This window comes from Lithobates pipiens, unplaced genomic scaffold, assembly GCF_037356315.1.
Source record: "Lithobates pipiens isolate NorthernLeopardFrog02 unplaced genomic scaffold, aLitPip1_a1.2 Scaffold_28, whole genome shotgun sequence".
NCBI classification, from domain to species: Eukaryota; Metazoa; Chordata; class Amphibia; order Anura; family Ranidae; genus Lithobates; species Lithobates pipiens.
The window spans coordinates 20,606,286-20,628,679 of record NW_027507789.1 but is presented as its reverse complement, the minus strand read 5'-3'; the positions used below and the strand labels follow the sequence as shown (position 1 = coordinate 20,628,679).

Here is a 22,394-nt window from a genome sequence, read left to right as displayed (position 1 = left end):
GTTTCCTCCCACACTCCAAAGACATACAGGTAGGTTAATTGGCTTCTGTCCAAAATTGGCCCCAGTATATGAATGGGGACCTGGGATTGTGGGCTCCTTGAGGGTAGGGACTGATGTGAGTGTGCAATGTACAAGGATAGGGACAATTGTAGACACTAAGGTTGAACTGGATGGACTGGTGTCTTTATTCAACCTTACTATGTAACTATGACACACAATTCCAGTCGGAAAATTAGATTTTGTGTATGAGGCTTTAAAGTTATTCAAAACCGAATTGAAGCCAACAAATCCCATCCTACACAGGCTGTTAGGAACATGCTCTCCCTGTGCTTAAAGTAATTCTAAAGGAATTTTTTATTTTATTTTTTAATTATGAACAGGTAATAGTTTTGCACAGAGTAGCCCCGATTCTCCTCTTCTGGGGTCCCCCGCCAGCGCTCCTCTTTTCCCCTGAGTGCCCCCCCCCCCCCAAAGCAAGCTGCTTGCTATGGGGGCACTCGTGCAGGCTTGCTCACAAGCCATGCTGTGTGTATCCATTGACACACACAGCGGAGCTGCCCCCCCCCCCGCTCTCTCTCCTCACTGACTGATTGACAACAGCGGAAGCCAATGGCTCCGCTACTGCCTTGATCTCCAGTGAGGAGTGAGAGAGCCACTGCTCTCGGGCACAGCGCTTGATTGAGATCAGACTCAGGTAAGTATAAGGGGAGCTGCACACAGAAAGTTTTTACGTTAGTGCAGAGAATGTGTTAAAGTGATTATTATTTTAATAAAAAAATTAAAGCTTTACAAACATGTTATACTTATCTGCTCTGTGCAATGGTTTTGCACAAAGCAGCCCGATCCTCTTCCTCTGTGTTCCCTTGCCAGAGCTCCTGGACCCTCCTCTCGGCGACTGCCACCCATCGGAAGCCACTTTCTATGGGGGCACTCGTGCGAGCGAGCTCCTGAGCCACCCCGTCTGTGTTTATAGCCACAGACAACCCGGCCCCCCCTCCCCCCCAGCCACAGAATTTGGTTGACAGCAGCGGGAGCTAATGGTAAAATGTTAACGCTTTAGAACCACTTTAAAAAGGTATAAAGATCTTCTACCTTTACAACCACTGTAAGTGGGGTTCCCAAAGCCTCCTTCTACCGCACTCTAAAGACATGCATGGCCACAGAATAATATTCTACTGAGCATGCCCAAGGTGGCTTCCTCACTGCCCATCTTCCCCAAAACAAATTTGACATTAACAGCTTGTTCACACACTCCTCTGAAAAGCGATCCACACTGATATCTTGCCTTCTCACCAGTTGTTTTAACCCTCTAAAACACCACACACCACTGTGCTGTTGCGGGGAGGTTGCAGAGTGGCCCCATTCACTTGCATGTTTGGCAGACAGAATGTGACGGGGGGTATAATGCCTGTGTGTGTACACCCCAGCCACTTCCTTTTCAGATAAAGAGGGAATGGTTGGGGGAAAGGGCGATATAAACACGGTTCCCCAACCAGTAGCGTCGCTAGATGGGGGTGGGGGGTGCGGGCCGCACCCGGGTGACACCCGCCAGAGGGGTGATACCCGTGGATTGTGGCACCGCTAACACCGTCCGCTGCCCTGATGATCTGCGCCTCGCTCTGTGTCAGTGGAGCAGACTAAAGCCGCCTTTACTGTACACTTTATTATAAGTAGATGGACATGTGCAGGGGGGGGGGGGGCGCTATGGGAGGGGTGCCTATACTTCGAGGGGTTGCACTAAGGGGGGTGTCTATACTGCGGGGGTCTGCACTAAGGGGATGGTTATACTGATGGGGGTCTGCACTAAAGGGGGGGGGGGTGTCTGCACTAAGAGGGGGGGGAGTCTACACTGATGGGGGTGTCTATACTAATGGAGGGTGGTCTGTACTTAGTGGGGATCTATACTGACAGAGGGTGGTCTGTACTGAGGGAGGGGGGTCTATACTGACAGAGGGTGGTCTGTACTGAGGGAGGGGGGTCTATACTGACAGAGGGTGGTCTGTACTGAGGGAGGGGGGTCTATACTGACAGAGGGTGGTCTGTACTGAGGGAGGGGGGTCTATACTGACAGAGGGTGGTCTGTACTTAGTGGGGGGGTCTATACTGACGGAGGGTGGTCTGTACTGAGGGAGGGGGGTCTATACTGACAGAGGGTGGTCTATACTGACAGAGGGTGGTCTGTACTTAGTGGGGGGGTCTATACTGACGGAGGGTGGTCTGTACTTAGTGGGGGGTCTATGCTGACGGAGGGTGGTCTGTACTGAGGGAGGGGGGTCTATACTGACAGAGGGTGGTCTGTACTTAGTGAGGGGTCTTTACTTACGGAGGGTGGTCTGTACTTAGTGGGGGGGGGTCTATACTGATGGAGGGTGGTTTGTACTTAGTGGGGGGTCTTTACTGACGGAGGGTGTCTATACTGATGGAGGGTGGTCTGTACTGAGGGAGGGGTGGTCTGTACTTAGTGGGGGGTCTATACTGACGGAGGGTGGTCTGTACTGAGGGAGGGGTGGTCTGTACTGAGTGGGGGGGGGGTCTATACTGACAGAGAGTGGTCTGTACTGAGGGAGGGGGGTCTGTTCTTACTGGGGGGTCTATACTGACAGAGGGTGGTCTGTACTTAGTGGGGGGGGGGTCTGTACTGAGGGAGGGGTGGTCTGTACTGACGGAGGGGTGGTCTGTACTGACGGAGGGTGGTCTGTACTGACGGAGGGTGGTCTGTACTGAGGGAGGGGTGGTCTGTACTGACGGAGGGGTGGTCTGTACTGAGGGAGGGGTGGTCTGTACTGAGGGAGGGGTGGTCTGTACTGAGGGAGGGGGGTCTATACTGAGGGAGGGGGGTCTATACTGATGGAGGGTGGTCTGTACTGATGGAGGGTGGTCTGTACTTAGTGGGGGGGTCTATACTGAGGAAGGGGGGGTCTGTTCTTAGTGAGGGGGATCTATACTGTGGGAGGGGGGTCTGTACTGAGGGGGAACTATAGTTGGAGGGGGGGGGGGGGAAGACACCAATGTTTTCCGCACCAGGTGACAGCAGCCCTAGTGACGTCACTGTCCCCAGCGGCAATTATGAGTGAGCCCTAAGAGCTTCGAGTCACCAGGGAGAGGAGAAAAAAACAAAAATACAAAATGAATGGATACATGTTCAGTTTTTTTTTCTGCATGGTACAATTTTTCATTCTTAAATCTCCCAAAGTGAATGGAATTCCCATCTTTGAGGGTTGTCACAGGAACAGGCGTCCCCATTGAATGGGGAATTCTGTCTTGTGGACAAATAAAATCGGGTGAATCTGTCCACCAGAACAGATAACAAGAACAACTTGACCTAACACTTTCCTATTATATCCAAATCAAATAAATAAATAATTGCCATTACATACCTTTATAAAATACTATATTTTCAGAACAATAAATCTTATTGAAAACTGTATACAAAAAAAAAAATATTTAAAAATGACTGCGCTGTAAAAATATACATATAACACATACAAATAATTACAAAGTCATTAAAAAACATATAAAAACAGAAAAAAAATAAAATTACTGTAAAAATGACTTCTTATTAAAAATTATATAATTTCATTGCCTTAAAATGGCAGGATTGTCTGCGCCCAGGGCTGGCGCTCGATAGGTGTAGAAAGACGGAGGATTAGGTTCATGTTCTTCCACCAGGTGAGCCAAGTGGAGTACTGATGTAGTTCAGGACTGCGCTTTGTAGAAGGCTCGCTCTCTGCGCCTCTTGATCTCTCATCCTCAGGATCTCAGCATCTTTCAGCCTCAGCTTCTCCATCAGAGAGGAGATCTCACTGTCTTTATCCAGTAATGTCTCACGGTGGGTATTGGCCTGTGCTAGAAAAGAGTGATCGAGCCAGAGTCAGAATACGCTGTTCTATTGTGAAACTATTACAAGAATACCCTAGAACAGTGGTCTCCAAACTGTAGCCCTTTGCTTGCCTTCATCCAGCCCTTGGGGCACCATGCCCTCCACTGACACCAGTGATTGGGCACCATTCCTCCCACAGACACCAATGACAGAGCACCATTCTTGCCACAGACACCAATGACGGGGCACCATTCTCGCCACAGACACCAATGACGGAGCACCATTCTTGCCACAGACACCAATGACAGAGCACCATTCTCGCCACAGACACCAATGACGGAGCACCATTCTCGCCACAGACACCAATGACGGGGCACCATTCTTGCCACTGACACCAATGACGGGGCACCATTCTCGCCACAGACACCAATGACGGGGCACCATTCTCGCCACAGACACCAATGACGGGGCACCATTCTCGCCACAGACACCAATGACGGGGCACCATTCTCGCCACAGACACCAATGACGGGGCACCATTCTCGCCACAGACACCAATGACGGGGCACCATTCTCGCCACAGACACCAATGACGGGGCACCATTCTCGCCACAGACACCAATGACGGGCACCATTCTCGCCACAGACACCAATGACAGGGCACCATTCCTCCCACAGACACCAATGACGGGGCACCATTCCTCCCACAGACACCAATGACGGGGCACCATTCCTCCCACAGACACCAATGACGGGGCTCTATTCCTCCCACTGACGGGCACCATTCTTCCCACAGACACCAATGACGGGGCACCATTCCTCCCACAGACACCAATGACGGGGCACCATTCCTCCCACTGACACCAATGACGGGGCACCATTCCTCCCACTGACACCAATGACGGGGCACCATCCCACTGACACCAATGACGGGGCACTATTCCTCCCACAGACACCAATGACGGGGCACCATTCCTCCCACAGACACCAATGACGGGGCACCATTCCTCCCACTGACACCAATGACGGGGCACCATTCCTCCCACTGACACCAATGACGGGGCACCATTCCTCCCACAGACACCAATGACGGGGCACCATTCCTCCCACAGACACCAATGACGGGGCACCATTCCTCCCACAGACACCAATGACGGGGCACCATTCCTCCCACAGACACCAATGACGGGGCACCATTCCTCCCACAGACACCAATGACGGGGCTCTATTCCTCCCACTGACGGGGCACCATTCCTCCCACAGACACCAATGACGGGGCACCATTCCTCCCACAGACACCAATGACGGGGCACCATTCCTCCCACTGACGGGGCACCATTCCTCCCACTGACACCAATGACGGGGCACCATTCCTCCCACTGACACCAATGACGGGGCACCATTCCTCCCACAGACACCAATGACGGGGCACCATTCCTCCCACAGACACCAATGACGGGGCTCTATTCCTCCCACTGACGGGCACCATTCTTCCCACAGACACCAATGACGGGGCACCATTCCTCCCACAGACACCAATGACGGGGCACCATTCCTCCCACTGACACCAATGACGGGGCACCATTCCTCCCACTGACACCAATGACGGGGCACCATTCCTCCCACAGACACCAATGACGGGGCACCATTCCTCCCACAGACACCAATGACGGGGCACCATTCCTCCCACAGACACCAATGACGGGGCACCATTCCTCCCACAGACACCAATGACGGGGCACCATTCCTCCCACAGACACCAATGACGGGGCTCTATTCCTCCCACTGACGGGGCACCATTCCTCCCACAGACACCAATGACGGGGCACCATTCCTCCCACAGACACCAATGACGGGGCACCATTCCTCCCACAGACACCAATGACGGGGCACCATTCCTCCCACTGACGGGGCACCATTCCTCCCACTGACACCAATGACGGGGCACCATTCCTCCACTGACACCAATGACGGGGCACCATTCCTCCCACAGACACCAATGACGGGGCACCATTCCTCCCACAGACACCAATGACGGGGCACCATTCCTCCCACAGACACCAATGACGGGGCACCATTCCTCCCACAGACACCAATGACGGGGCACCATTCCTCCCACAGACACCAATGACGGGGCTCTATTCCTCCCACAGACACCAATGACGGGGCACCATCCCTCCCACAGACACCAATGATGGGGCACCATTCCTCCCACAGACACCAATGACGGGGCACCATTCCTCCCACTGACACCAATGACGGGGCACCATTCCTCCCACAGACACCAATGACGGGCTCTATTCCTCCCACTGACGGGCACCATTCCTCCCACAGACACCAATGACGGGGCACCATTCCTCCCACAGACACCAATGACGGGGCACCATTCCTCCCACAGACACCAATGACGGGGCACCATTCCTCCCACAGACACCAATGACGGGGCACCATTCCTCCCACTGACACCAATGACGGGGCACCATTCCTCCCACTGACACCAATGACGGGGCACCATTCCTCCCACTGACACCAATGACGGGGCACCATTCCTCCCACTGACACCAATGACGGGGCACCATTCCTCCCACTGACACCAATGACGGGGCACCATTCCTCCCACAGACACCAATGACGGGGCACCATTCCTCCCACAGACACCAATGACGGGGCACCATTCCTCCCACAGACACCAATGACGGGGCACCATTCCTCCCACAGACACCGATGATGGGGAAATAAATTGGAATAGAAGGCTTGGACTTTTTAGGCACGATCCCATGGGGTATTTGGAATATAAAAAACGAAACATAGAAAATACATTTAAAACACTATATCAGCAACCAACAATAGGGTACTCTTCCTTGCACTGTTTACTCTCACTGACACCAGGGCATTTTCTAATGCCAATGACCACAGTCTAACCCCTCGTAAGCCTCAAGATAGTAAACTGTCCCTTTGTTCAGAAAGTTTGTGGAGACCTCTGCTCTAGACATTAGAGCAAAAAAGCAAGCTTAGCGGCTGATTGGGTATTTTAAATCACCTGTACATTTATCTTCTTCTCTCCTAAACCCCTTTAATGGCCAAGTACACCCACAAATGATATTTCAGGTATAGGTTGAGGCTGGTGAGCTGACTTTTTAGGAGGTCTTAGATATGTCAACAGATGATAATTCACCAAATCTGTTCCCGTCCTCCTGGAAGTTTTGGGTGTGCCTACCTTTGTGCGTGTTCAGTTCCTATTTCTTTCTCCATAACATAAAAAACCTGTCAGGAATGGTGGGAGTCCCTAACAACAGGGGTGCAGGCCTGGGAACTCAACAATGGGGTCCTCAAGAGACTGTCGGGGGGGGGGTTATCTCTTTAGGCTCTTCCAATTCATCTCAAAGGTGTTCTATCAAGTTGAGGTCAGGACCAGTCAAGTTCCTCCACACCAAACTCGTTCATTCACACTATATTGCCAAAAGTATTGGGCCACCCCTCCAAATAATTTGGTGGAGAGGGGATTATGGTGTGGGGTTGTTTTTCAGGGGTTGGGTTTCGCCCCTTCGTTCTAGTGAAAGGAACTCTTAAGGCATCAGTATACCAAGACATTTTGGACAATTTCATGCTCCTAACTTTGTGGGAACAGTTTGGGGATGGCCCCTTCCTGTTCCAACATGACTGCACACCAGTGCACAAAGCAAGCTCCATAAAAACATGGATGAGCGAGTTTCGGGTGGAGGAACTTGATTGGCCTGCACAGAGTCCTGACCTCAATCCAATAGAACACCTCTGGATGAATTAGAGTGGAGACTGCAAGCCAGGCCTCATCCAACATCAGTGCCGGACCTCACAAATGCGCTTCTGGAAGAATGATCAAACATTCCCATAGACACACTCCTAAACCTTGTGGACGGCCTTCCCAGAAGAGTTGAAGCTGTTATAGTTGTAAAGGGTGGGCCAACTCAATATTGAACCCTACAGACTAAAACTGGGATGCCATTAAAGTTCGTGTGTGTGTGTGTGTGTGTGTGTGTGTGTGTGTGTGTGTGTGTGTGTGTAAAGGCAGGCATCCCAATACTTTTAGCAATATAGTGTATGTATTTTATTCTTGCAGCACTGGCAGTATGTAGTACCTTTTTGTTGTCTCTCCATTGCGGATATCCTTTCTTTAAGACCTTCCTGGGTGGCGAGCTCAGCCTCCAGGTGTCCAATCTGTTCCTGTAACTCCACTCGAACCTTTGTGACTTCGGTGAGCCTTTCTTGGTCTTTCCTAGAAATTTCCTGCAGGTACAATATATGGGTTATTCAATGAATTCAGATCACCAAAACATTCTTATTTCCATACACTGGCACCCCTAATGAGTGGCCGCCACCAGAGCCGGTGCAAGGATTTTTGACACCCAAGGCGAAACCTAATTTTGCCGCCCCCCCATTGGCCCCACCCCTGACTCCACCCCCACTTTGCCCTGCTAATGTGACAGAAGGTGCCGCTATACAGGAAGGACATCGGCTCTGCTTCCTCTAGCACTGGATCCAGTTCTGTACTGCACCTCTAATTACACTAGCAGTCAGACTGAGTTAGTTACATGCTGCAGCCTGCAGAGCATGCAAATGCGGAGGGAAGCCAGCGGCCGGGTGCCCCTAGGCAGCAGTGCGCCCTAGGCGGCTGCCTAGTTTGCCTAGTGGTAGCACCGGCCCTGGCCGCCACTGCTTAACCCCTTCCAGCTGAGCGTACGCAGATGTGCGTACTCAGCTTCCAGGGGTTATACCGGGATGAAGCCCAGTACTGTTTTTTAGAGCCGGCTTTCCAGGTATAACAACCGATGCGGCTAAAAGCCGCTCAGCTGTTATACCGAAGGAGTGGGAGGGGACATCCCGCCCCCGCCGCCTCCCACCACTCTTACCGGGCCTCCCGTTCCACTGGGAGTTCCGATTTGAGAGGCGCCACGAGACAGACGGGAAATGGCTTCGTCACAACGACACTTTCGGTTTACTCGGGTGCCAATGGCGCCGGTTTTTAAAAAAAATACAGTGTTCAGAATCAACGGCGATTGGAATACTTTGAAGTGTAAAGGAGGGATGGGGGGTCTTTTAGACCCCCCATCTCTCTATAGAGTACCTGTCACAAGGGATGTTTACATTCCTTGTGACAGCAATAAAAATGATCGCATTTTTTTTTTTGTAAAAACACAATTTAATTATATAAAATTAAATAAAATAAGATTTTTTTTTTTTAAAGCACCCCGTCCCTGTGAGCTTGCACAGCAAAGAAAATGCATACGGAAGTCACGCCCGCGTATGTAAACAGCGTTAAAATTACACATGTGAGATATTGCCACGATTATCAGAGTGGGATCAATAATTCTAGCACTAGACCTCCTCTGTAACTCTAACCTGCTAACCGTAAAAAATTTTAAAGCGTCGCCTATGGAGATTTTTAGGTACCGTAGTTTGTCGCCATTCCACGAGTGCGTGCAATTATAAAGGGTTGCATGTTTGGTATCTATTTACTTGGCGTAACATCATCTTTCACATTATGCAAAACTGGGCTAACTTTACTGTTTTTTTTTTTTTTTTAATTCGTGACAGTGTCCCTTTTCCCAAAAAGTTGCATTTAAAACACCACTGCACAAATACCGTGTCACATAAATATTGCAACAATCGCCATTTTATTATCTAGATTCTCTGCTAAAAAAAAAAAGTATATATAATGTTTGGGGGTTCCAAGTAATTTTCTTGCAAAAAATACGGATTTTAACTTGTAAACACCAAATGTCAGAAATAGGCCTAGTCATGAAAGGTTTAAAGTCCATCTGTAACAGCACCACTGAGCAACCCAGACTGGTAGAGACAAGCGATGCGCCCCTCCTCAGATTGGGGAAATCCAAGGCTGCAGAAAAAACAAAAAATAAAGAGGGTGAAAATGCCTAGTGCATTATCTTCAGCACTTTATTACAGGGTAACAGTAAACATAATATATATTCATAAGCCAGGTACACTGATAGCATATAACATAGAATCTAGAAGTCCGCTCTCTGAACTCATGAACATGTGGAGGGCAGTGCCAGCTTACACATTTTGGGGTGGCGAATGCGCCCATTATGGGTGTGATCATAGTCATTCTATTTTAGGAGGCCAAGGTTGTACCAGGCACTGTTCTGAAGATGGGGACCAGCTCCCCGAAATGCATAAGCTGGCATTGTCATCCACATGTTCATGAGATCAGAGAGCGGACTTCCAGATTCTGTGTGTTAGGTCTACTTGGCTTCTGAATATATTATGTTTACTGTTATCCTATAATAAAGTGCTAAAGATAGTGCACTAGGCCCACTTTGCAATGGTGTCGCTTGGGGTCCGAGGGACACATCGCTGTGCATATCCTGCACTGTTCTGAGGTCTGTACAGTGTATTGTAATGCAGATGGACATGTGCTGGGGGGCTATGATAGGGGAGAGGGGGGATCTACTATCACACGTACTGAGGGTGGTCTATACTGATGGAGGGGGTTTGTACCGAGGGGGTCTCTATATTGATGGAGGGGGAGTCTATACTGATAAAGGTGTGTCAGCGCTGAGGGGGTGAGTGTACTGAGGGAGGGGTATATACTGAGGGAGGAGGGTCTGTGCTGAGGGAGGAAGGTCTGTACTGAGGGAGGAAGGTCTGTACTGAGGGAGGAAGGTCTGTACTGAGGGAGGAGGGTCTGTACTGAGGGAGGAATATATACTAAGGGGGGAGGGTCTGTACTGAGGGAGGAAGGTCTGTACTGAGGGAGGAAGGTCTGTACTGAGGGAGGAAGGTCTGTACTGAGGGAGGAAGGTCTGTACTGAGGGAGGGGTATATACTGAGGGAGGAGGGTCTGTGCTGAGGTGGAAAGTCTATACTGATGGAGGAGGGTCTGTACTGAGGGAGGAAGGTCTGTACTGAGGGAGGAAGGTCTGTACTGAGGGAGGAAGGTCTGTACTGAGGGAGGAAGGTCTGTACTGAGGGAGGAAGGTCTGTACTGAGGGAGGGGTATATACTGAGGGAGGGGTATATACTGAGGGAGGAGGGTCTGTGCTGAGGTGGAAAGTCTATACTGATGGAGGAGGGTCTGTACTGAGGGAGGAAGGTCTGTACTGAGGGAGGAAGGTCTGTACTGAGGGAGGAAGGTCTGTACTGAGGGAGGAAGGTCTGTACTGAGGGAGGAAGGTCTGTACTGAGGGAGGGGTATATACTGAGGGAGGGGTATATACTGAGGGAGGAGGGTCTGTGCTGAGGTGGAAAGTCTATACTGATGGAGGAGGGTCTGTACCAAGGGAGGAAGGTGTGTCCCGAGGGAGGAAGGTGTGTACCGAGGGAGGAAGGTCTGTACCGAGGGAGGAAGGTCTGTACCGAGGGAGGAAGGTCTGTACCGAGGGGAGGAAGGTCTGTACCGAGGGAGGAAGGTGTGTCCCGAGGGAGGAAGGTGTGTACCGAGGGGAGGAAGGTCTGTACCGAGGGGAGGAAGGTCTGTACCGAGGGGAGGAAGGTCTGTACCGAGGGGAGGAAGGTCTGTACCGAGGGAGGAAGGTCTGTACTGAGGGAGGAAGGTCTGTACTGAGGGAGGAAGGTCTGTACTGAGGGAGGGGTATATACTGAGGGAGGGGTATATACTGAGGGAGGAGGGTCTGTGCTGAGGTGGAAAGTCTATACTGATGGAGGAGGGTCTGTACCAAGGGAGGAAGGTGTGTCCCGAGGGAGGAAGGTGTGTACCGAGGGAGGAAGGTCTGTACCGAGGGAGGAAGGTCTGTACCGAGGGAGGAAGGTCTGTACCGAGGGGAGGAAGGTCTGTACCGAGGGAGGAAGGTGTGTCCCGAGGGAGGAAGGTGTGTACCGAGGGGAGGAAGGTCTGTACCGAGGGGAGGAAGGTCTGTACCGAGGGGAGGAAGGTCTGTACCGAGGGGAGGAAGGTCTGTACCGAGGGAGGAAGGTCTGTACTGAGGGAGGGGTATATACTGAGGGAGGGGTATATACTGAGGGAGGAGGGTCTGTGCTGAGGTGGTAAGTCTATACTGAGGGAGGAAGGTCTGTACTGAGGGAGGAAGGTCTGTACTGAAGGAGGAAGGTCTGTACTGAGGGAGGAAGGTCTGTACTGAGGGAGGAAGGTCTGTACTGAGGGAGGAAGGTCTGTACTGAGGGAGGGGTATATACTGAGGGAGGGGTATATACTGAGGGAGGAGGGTCTGTGCTGAGGTGGAAAGTCTATACTGATGGAGGAAGGTCTGTACTGAGGGAGGAAGGTCTGTACTGAGGGAGGAAGGTCTGTACTGAGGGAGGAAGGTCTGTACTGAGGGAGGGGTATATACTGAGGGAGGGGTATATACTGAGGGAGGAGGGTCTGTGCTGAGGTGGAAAGTCTATACTGATGGAGTAGGGTGTGTACCGAGGGAGGAAGGTGTGTACCGAGGGAGGAAGGTGTGTACCGAGGGAGGAAGGTGTGTACCGAGGGAGGAAGGTCTGTACCGAGGGGAGGAAGGTGTGTACCGAGGGGAGGAAGGTGTGTACCGAGGGAGGAAGGTGTGTACCGAGGGAGGAAGGTCTGTACCGAGGGGAGGAAGGTCTGTACCGAGGGGAGGAAGGTCTGTACCGAGGGAGGAAGGTCTGTACAAAGGGCTCTTAGTGTTGTCAGCTCACTAAGGAAGTTGGGAACTCACTGGATTATTGCCATATCAATGGGTATTTTTATATACTTACAACATTTATATAGAGACAAAGCATTGGGAAATGTGCAGGCATTGCAGAGATGTACTAAATGTTTAATTTTGACCATACACAGACATTAATTGCATTCCCGTTATCCACGCATTTCTATCATGTGTCATGAAAAGCTAAAGCGATTTAAAAGTTCTCAGTACCTGTTGCAATCCATCAATGCGTCTTTTCAGACCTTCGATCTCTAAGCCAAGTTGGTTGTTCTGGGCCTGAAGCTCCCCTGCTATCTGCTTCTGCTGCAGGACCTGAGCCTGAGTCTGGTCCCGGGACTGGGTTAGAGTTCGGATCTTGTCCTGCAGGACAGCAGAGTGCTGCTGCTGCTCAGAGGGAATAAGACAACTGTTAAAAATTATACTTGTTATCGATGTCCTTATCAATTTCATTGGAAATTTAAAGGTCGATTTCTTTAAAAAAAAATAAAAAAAATGGACAGATCTGAAAATATGAGCAAATTATAAAGTCAAATAACAAAGAGGGATTTGCATGGTGGTGTGAGGGGCAAGAAGTCTACCATACAGCAAGGCTCCATCTTATAGTTCAATTCAAGTAGCTTGGGGGCCTTCGAGAGATGGAGATCTACTTGAACAACACTAATGAAGTCAAAGATCAATAGCCCCCCCCCCCCCCCCCCCAAAAAAAAAGACAGCAAGTCCGAACTTTATTTTTTTGATAAAACATTTTTACTGAGAACTGAAATAAAATAAGTATTACAGGAGAGGAGGGTTTAGGAGTGTGTTATGCAGAGAATGCGGGGTTCACCAGTGCATTATTTTATATAATATAAGAAAAAATTAAAAAAAATAATAAAATAGAATAGAAAATAAAGGAATAGAAAAGAGTAGATTAGAAAAGAATAGAAAAAAACCAATAGAATAGAATAAAATAGAAAGAATATGACCATCCTTCAAATTTTGAATAGAATACATTTGAATAGAGTAGATGAGAGTGGAATATAAAATAATTCAATAAGAAAAGAATAGAAAATAAAATAATAGAATAAAAATTTAAGAACATAACCATCTTCTTAAATTCAAATTTAAAATGGAATACTGTTGATTAGAATAGAACAGAAAAAAAAACTATAGAATAGAATCGAACCATCTTCTGAAATTCTATTTCAAAAAGAATAAATTTAAATAAGAAAAGAATAGAAAAAAAAAAATAGAATAGAATAAAATGGAAAGTATATAACAGTCTTCCGAAATTCAAATAGAATCAATTTTAATTCAAATGCTTATTTGAAATTTTCCAAATTTGGTCAAGTTGAATTGAATTAGAACGAATTCGGAAAATTCTAAATCGAATTATAAAACAAACAAATTAAATAAAATTAATTCCGAAAATTAATTAAAACAAATTTAACAAAACAAAATTATTTAAACTAATGGAAATTAAATTAAACAAACACATTTTGTTAGTTCTGCACATGTCTAGGTTGGGCTTTTCCTATATGGAAAAACTCTCACCGCTTCCTGCTGAGCAGCACTCCGTGCCTTCTGGATCTCTTCTTCTGTCTGAGCGCGCTCATTCGCCAGCGTCATCTTCATCCTGTTCAGTTCCTGTGGAGAGAGAGAAATATTTGTCAGGCCAGGCAGTGTGCTTCATACAGTATGGGCTCTAAGGAAGATATGGACGATATACTGTATATAGAGTCACAGCTTTATATTTACCATTTAAACAATAAAGACTCCATTTACTACCAACATATTGACCAATCAAGATGTGACAGCTAGATATGTTCTCAGTATTTTTAAAGCTGAGGCCTAGGGTTTATAAACCTCCACCTATGCACAAAACCAAGCAGATATACCTTCTGGCTGGTCTGGTGGTGCCCCCTCTGGGCACTCCTTAATGCATTACAAAATGCCACTAACATGATGGGCATTCTGATCTGGTGATGCTGCCCCAGGGGGAGGGTCCATGACAGCCTGGGCTTTAAGGGAAGATTGGTGGCATCTAGTGGTGGGGAAAGAGTACTGCAGAGGACAGCTTTGAACTGTTGCAGCTAAACTTGCTCATGTTGCCTCACAAGTGAAGATTTCTTAAAAGTGGTAAATTATACCTTCAGTTCTTGAAAAATATAGCCTCTACAAATTCTATTAAATCTTTTTTGCTATATAACTTGTGATCCTTTTATCAAACCATCTACTACTATCAAACTGACCACGCCAAGAACGGAAGCAGAGTCATGCTGGCGTGGTCAGATGGCATCCTTGGGATCACTGCTAGGAAAAACAAGAATGCTGTGCCTCCGCTACGGTGTGCCTGTATCTCCTGTAGTCAGTTTTGTGGCCATGCCCTGCTCAGGCCTGATGTGTTGCGGCTGCAGCGGGTACAAGCTTGGACCCACTGAGTATGGCGTCACACTGTGCCTGCTCGCTTGCTGTAGACACGCCCCCTGCTATGGGGAGGGAGCACACGAAGCTGGCTGTATGGTTATGTGATTGATAGTAATGCAAGCAATGTGTTGTCGTATTCCTGAGTTTACATCTACTGGGTTCACAAATAGTGTTACTAAACCCACAACAGTAAAATCAGACGTCATAAGCAGTAAAGCATGCTTGTTATACTCACTGTGGAATCTAAGGTTTTTTTTGTCTGCATTGTCTAAAAAGGCTGTTTGATCCTGTCTTCTCTGATTCGCTCCTTCTTCCACTATCCCTAATCCATCTCCTGATAAAACAGAGCCTTAGGGAGCACTCTGCACATGCTCAGTTTGTATTGCTAGAGAGTGTTTTTTTATTTTTTCGTGGGAGAGTGCATGTGATCAGCACAGGGCCAATCAGCACTGTCCAGACAGAAGGTCAGGGGTCCTGCAGCTTTATAGGACAGTCAGAGGAGAATTAAAACTCCTCCTACAAGCTTTAACCAGACACTGGTAGAAGTCACAAGACTGCTATATACCGCTGATGAGTAAAAGTATTTAGCAGTTTATGTTTACTAAAATAATTGCATTTCCATGTTTTATGTACTGTGGGAGACTAGATATATTGCGGTCTGTCACATCTGAGAGATTTACCATCACTTTTGCAAGTCCCATATACCATGCAAGCCCTATTATACATGGAAAGAGATCAATGAGACGTCATGCAAGTGAACCTGTCCTGACAAATAGCTTCCGTCTGGCTTATTCAGTGCTTCAAACAGCAATCTACAAAGTACTATGACTAGTAATAACCAGCCACCAATTATATTTCACTGACTCTAGTAGGACAGTAGTGGGGATTGGATGCTAAAGTCTACTACATCTTGCATGTGGCTTTTTTTTTCTCCTTACACGGCTATATAGAATAATCCAGCAGATCTCACCTCCTCGAGTGCGATTTTTGTGGCGTCAATCCGCTGAACTCTTTCTTGCGCTGCTCTTTCGTTGTCCTCCAGGTGGCGTGTCATGTGCTCCAACTGTAATCACATAAGAGTTAGGCTCGCGCTTTGATGCTACCGGGCATCAAGCTGAAGCAGAAAACAGTCCACAAAGGCTTACTTCTTTCTGCCGCAGAATATTGGCTTCATCCTGGGCCTGTCGGAATCTCTTTTTTTCTGCTTCCAAACGCTCTGTGAAGAAAAAAAAAAAAAAAGACTCTTTTATTTTAGGTTTACCAACCACCTTTTTACCACTTTTTAGGTTTACCAACAACTATGTAGTGCCAAGGCCCACCTGACTGGATACAAATAAATCCCAATTCCTCTTCAAATCTTATCCATTTGTTTTGTTGCACATTGTTTTAATTACTTATTTATTTATTATGGGCATTCACACTCACCAGCCACTTTATTAGGTACACCTTGCTAGTACCGGGTTGGACATGGTCAGCAACAATACTCAGGTAGGTCGTGGGGATTAAACGACGCTCAATTGGTACTAAAGGGCCCAAAGTGTGGCAAGAAAATATCCCCCCCACACCATTACACCACCACCAGCCTGAAACGTTGATACAAGGCGGGATGGATCCATGCTTCCATGTTGTTTACACCCTTGCCCTTGTTGTTTTAACTTTGGATAGTAAAACATTTTTTTTCTGCCAGTAAATACCTTATACAGCCCACTTCCTGTTTCTTGTCTGGTAATTAGCCTAGGCTTATTACATCATGAACAGCTCTCTTTCTCTCACCTGAGGGTTTGGGAATGAGTCATAAGAGGACCAATGAGAATTGCAGAGCTGGAGGTGTGCCTCTGTGTAAATCCAGGAAGTGAACAGGCAGCAGCTTCAGCTGCCCACAGTTAAAATGGTTGCAGCCAGACTCATTGGGGGCGATTTCTGCAGCATAATGGCAAGTACAGAATCACAGTATATATATATATAATAATATGCAAAGTGGTTGGAGGGAAGCTTCAGAATGGCAAAGATGTTTTTATTACAAATTATGTGAGCAGACTGCAGGTCCCCTTTAAGGATTTAGAGCATGGGTCTTCAAACTATGGCCCTCCAGTTGTTCATGCCTAGTCATGTCTGTGAATGTCAGAGTTTTACAATGCCTCATGGGATGTGTAGTTTCGCAACAGCTGGAGAGCCGTAGTTTGAAGGATCCCTGATTTAGAGAAGATCTGTAAAGAAGAGTGGACCAAAATCCCTCCTGAGATGTGTGCAAACCTGGTCACCAACTACAAGAGACGTCTCACCTCTGTGCTTGCCAACAAGGGTTTCTTCTCCAAGTACTAAGTCATGTTTTGCTTGGGGATCAAATACTTATTTTACTCACTGAACTGCAACTTAATTTATAACATTTGTATGCGAGTGTACAGCTTGTATAACAGTGTAAATTTCCTGTCCCCTCAAAATAACGCAGCACACAGCCATTAATGTCTAAACCGCTGGCAACAAAAGTGAGTACACCCCTAAGTGAAAATGTCCAAATTGGGCCCAAAGTGTCAATATTTTGTGTGGCCACCATTATTTTCCAGCACTGCCTTAACCCTCTTGGGCATGGAGGTCACCAGAGCTTCACAGGTTGCCACTGGAGTCCTCTTCCCCTCCTCCATGATGACATCACAGAGCTGGTGGATGTTAGAGATCTTGTGCTCATCCACCTTCCGTTTGAGGATGTCCCACAGATGCTCAATAGGGTTTAGGTCTGGAGACATGCTTGGCCAGTCCATCACCTTTACCCTTAGTGTCTTTAGCAAGGCAGTGGTCATCTTGGAGGTGTGTTTTGGGTCGTTATGTTGGAATACTGCCCTGCAGCCCAGTCTCCAAAGGGAGGGGATCATGCTCTGCTTCTTATGTCACAGTACATGTTGGCATTCATGGTTCCCTCATTGATCTGTAGCTCCCCAATGCGCAGCAACACTCATGCAGCCCCAGACCATGACACTCCCACCACCATGCTTGACTGTGGACAAGACACACTTGTCTTTGTACTCCTCACCTGGTTGCCGCCACACACGCTTGTCACCATCTGAACCAAATAAGTTTATCTTGGTCTCATCAGACCACAGGACATGGTTCCAATAATCCATGTCCTTAGTCTGCTTGTCTTCAGCAAACATCATCATCTTTAGAAGAGTCTTCCTTCTGTGACAAAAGTCATGCAGACCAATTTGATGTAGTGTGCAGCGCATGGTCTGAGCACTGACAGGCTGACCCCCCACCCCCCCACCCCTTCACCCTCTGCAGCAATGCTGGCAGCACTCATATGTCTATTTCCCAAAGACAACCTCTGGATGTGACGCTGAGCACGTGCACTCAACTTCTTTGGATGACCATGGCGAGGCCTGTTCTGAGTGGAACCTGTCCTGTTAAACCGCTGTATGGTCTTGGTCACTGTGCTGCAGCTCAGTTTCAGGGTCTTGGCAATCTTTTTATAGCCTAGGCCATCTTTATGTAAAACAGCAATTCTTTTTTTTCAGATCCTCAGAGAGTTCTTTGCCATGAGGTTGAACTTCCAATGACCAGTATGAGAGAGTGAGAGCGACAACACCAAATTTAACACACCTGCTTCCCATTCACACCTGAGACCTTGTAACACTAATGATTCATATGAAAACGGCTAATTGGGCCCAATTTGGACATTTTTACTTAGGAGTGTACTCGCTTTTGTTGCCAGCAGTTTAGACATTAATGGCTGTGTGTTGAGTTATTTTGAGGGGACAGAAAATGTACACTGTTATACAAGCTGTACACTCACTACTTTACATTGTAGCAAAGTGTCATTTCTTCAGTGTTGTCACATGAAAAGATACAAAAATGTGAGGGGTGTACTCACTTTTGCGAGATACTGTATATATCTATATACACATACATTATATATATACACACACACACACACATCTATATATATATATATTATATATAATCTTATAAATCTTTTCTTGGGTTTAAATACACCTTAAGCCTTGCAACACCCAGCACCTACCTTCTGCCTGAATTGCTCGAAGTTTGAGCTCTGCACTTGTGTTGGTAAGTTCCTGCTTTAGCTCGAAAAGCTGTTCCTGCTGTCCTGAGCACTTCCTCTCCAGCTCCTCCACCTGTGGGGGTCATACAACGGACAATCATCATTAGGATAATTTTAAAGGTCCACCTGTCAGGAGAGACTATGTAGGTTGCCATGGCTGACCACGGCACTAATGCTTTGGCTTTAATGCCTTTCTGAAACAATGTATTGGCTACCAGCTTTTAATTAAAAACGATTTACATCTAAATGTCCTAATGATTCATCCTTTTCTTCCAGGTTATATGATAATCAGCATCATTCAAACCACTTCTGACCCCAGCCGCCATGAATCTGCCCTCAATTGGACAGTGAAAGGAAAAAGTAGTACACCAACGATCTCATCTCTCTGTCACTTTGCTTTCTCTTTCTATCAGCATTCTCCTTGTAGGCAGATTAACTGATTGGTTCCTTGTGCTGCTTCTCCCTCCCATTCTCTGAGCTCTGCTGTACAGTGACTGAAGAGGGATTACTTACACTCGCTGTATAATGCCCCGTACACACGAATGGAAATTCGTCCAGCAATTTGCGACCGTGTGTACGCTCCATCTGACTTTTGCTGGCTGAATTCCCGCCAGCAAAAGATCGAGAGCAGGTTCTGTATTTTTCGGTCGGAAAAAGTTTCGAACGGAAATTCCGAAAAGTTTCGATTGGAAATTCTGATCGTCTGTACAAATTCCGACACACAGAACTCCTACGCATGCTCGGAAACAATTTGACGCATGCTCAGAAGCATCGAACTTCATTTTCTCGGCTCGCTGTGGTGTTGTACGTCACCGAGTTTTTGATGGTGGAAAGTTCAGAAAACTTTTGTGTGACCGTGTGTATGCCAGCCAAGCTTGAGTGGAATTCCGTCTGAAAAACCATTCAAGTTTTTTCTGGCGGAATTCATGATCATGTGTACGGGGCATTAGTGTCAGTGTCCGAATTGTCTGCCGCAATATCGCAGTCCCGCTATAAGTTGCTGTTCGCCGCCATTACTAGTAAAAAAATTAAAATTCCAAAAATATATCTCATAGTTTGTAGACGCTATAACTTTTGCGCAAAACAATCAATATATGATTTTTTTTTTTTACTAAAAATATGTAGCAGAATTCATATTGGCCTAAATTGATAAAGAAATTTTACTTTTTAAATTTTATTATTGGATGTCTTTTAGAGCAGAAAAGTAAAAAATATATACATATATTTTTAAATTGTCAGATATTTTTTTTGTTTATAGCGTAAAAAATAAAAACCGCAGAGGTGATCAAATACCACCAAAAGAAAGCTCTATACATTTTATTTGGGTACAATGTCGCACGACCGCGCAATTGTCAGTTAAAATAACGCAGTGCCGTCTCGCAGAAAATGGCCTGGTCATGAAGGGGGAGGGGGGGTAAACCAACATATTTACAGAGTATAATCAACCAGTTAAAATCTTTTTAAATGCTACAACCTCCTTTCCAATCTGTTACCATACAGCATAGATTGGAGGCTTACCTTGCTGCGGTAGACGAGGATTTTCTCATTGGAAGCTGCCAGTTCCTGCCTAAGTCTCAGCTCACGTGTTGCAAAGTCCTAAAAAGAAAACGGTTATTGATGTTTGATCTAACCGTCTACTGACTGGAGTTACCTTCTGTTTTATGGGATCTCTTCCCACATTGATAGCAAGATTAAGGCTTCATTCACACCTGAGCATTTCAAAGTCGCGTGTTTTTTTTACTGCGATTTTTACGCAATTTTGTTCAGGTCACCGATGTAAAAAGGCAGAAAAACGCCTGTAATCTGCCCCAAAGAAGCTCATGTTTTTTTGAGCTTAGGGTGTTTTTTCAGGTGGTTTGCTTCAGGTGACAAAACGCTCAGGATGTGAACAGTCGCCATTGAAATTAATGGAATTTTGCTTGTTGGGCGTTTTAGGAGCTGAAAACACTCATGTGTGAATGCAGCCTTAACCACCTCCCACTGCAAATATACGGCCGGGTGGGCGCTTTCTCCTTCTGAATGGACATTCAGAAACGTCCCTCAGAAGGAGAAGGATCGCGCTTGCGCAACGGCGCGATCCCGATGCGCCATCGTGTCACCCAGACATGGCGCATCTCCGATTGGCAGGAGGGCTCTGTGATTGGCCCTCCTGATCACTTGATGGCTATGTCCAATCAGAGCAGTCATGTGATGTAAATAGAGAGCCGGTAGCTAGGCGATCGGCTCTCCTCTCCTCACGCGGAAGTTGTCAGTGAGGAGAGGAGAGCGGATCGCTGAAGCCAGCTGGTGATCAGTGAGTATGAGCTGTTTTTTTACAGCTTTTTACCCACTGATCACCGGCCCAGTGTCCCCACACAATGTAGAATCACAATGTCCCCAAGATAGCGTCCCCACATAGTAAAAACACATGTCCCCCACATATATAACAGTAAAATCACATGTCCCAATGATCATCTGCACACATGTCTGTGATCATCTGCACACATCTGTACATATCATGTGCGTACATCTGTCCGTGATCACGCAAACCAATTATTATACACTTAACAGGATTTTTTTTTTACCAAAGACATGTAACAGAATACATTTTGGCTTCGATTTATGACAAAATTTGATTTTATTGGATTTCTTTTAAAACAGAAAGTAGAAAATATAGATTTTTTTTAATTCACGCTCTTTTTTCGCTTATATCGCAAAAAATAAAAACCGAATTTGTGTATAAATACCACCAAAGGAAAGCTCTATTTGTGTGAACAAAATGATAAAAATTTAATTTGGGTACAGTGTTGCATGACCGCGCAATTCTTATTGAAATTGCAAGAGCGCTGAAAATTGGCCTGGGAAGGAAAGGGGCGAAAGTGCCCGGTATTGAAGTGGTTAATAACAAAAGGAAAGTATCAAACAATTCCAGCCTTGCAGTACTTATCTATCTATACCAATAACCAAATGGTCATTTAACTTACAGTACGAGTTAATTTGGATAATTTATTGGTTAAGCAATGATATAGGACATACATAATTTATTAAAAGGTCAGTCAACACAAAAGTGATATTTTATTTGTGGGTGGAGGTCGGTGGGCTGAGCGAGTCCCTGACTTCATATACATCCTGGATATGGACTGAACGCCCCTGATATTTTTCATCCTGCCCTCTTCTCTAGGAAGTATCAGCTGTTAGGATGAGCGCCCCCTATTGGTATAGGAATGAGCACCATCCTTCCGAGCCCTGAATATGCACAACACTATCTCTCTATCTCTTGTTGCCGTAGTTGACCTCAGCAGCTGCAAAACTCTCTCTCTCATCGCAGCTGCTGAGCTCATTTACCCAGTGGAGAGCACAATGCATATATGCAGGGCTCTGCAGAAGGATGGCACTCCCTTCTGTACTGATAGGGGGTGCGCATCCTAATGGCTGATCTGTCGAGAGGAGAGGACAGAGCTGTGAAAAAAATATCAAAAGTGTTTGGGGC

General features: G+C 46.9%; 1 protein-coding gene across 1 annotated transcript in view; it reads right to left on the bottom strand.

The window, feature by feature from the left end:
* Window positions 1–3,374: 3,374 nt before the first annotated feature.
* The window catches only part of LRRC45 (leucine rich repeat containing 45), a 35,523-nt gene continuing 16,503 nt past the window's right edge, over window positions 3,375–22,394 (bottom strand). The window contains exons 11-18 of the mRNA XM_077458862.1: window positions 20,444–20,521; window positions 18,887–18,998; window positions 16,017–16,087; window positions 15,842–15,934; window positions 13,999–14,091; window positions 12,676–12,849; window positions 7,936–8,083; window positions 3,375–3,846 (exon numbers count right to left, since the gene is read on the bottom strand). Of these exons, the coding sequence (XP_077314988.1) occupies window positions 3,653–3,846; window positions 7,936–8,083; window positions 12,676–12,849; window positions 13,999–14,091; window positions 15,842–15,934; window positions 16,017–16,087; window positions 18,887–18,998; window positions 20,444–20,521 (963 nt within the window). The 3' untranslated portion in view covers window positions 3,375–3,652. The remainder of the gene's footprint in view (window positions 3,847–7,935; window positions 8,084–12,675; window positions 12,850–13,998; window positions 14,092–15,841; window positions 15,935–16,016; window positions 16,088–18,886; window positions 18,999–20,443; window positions 20,522–22,394) is intronic.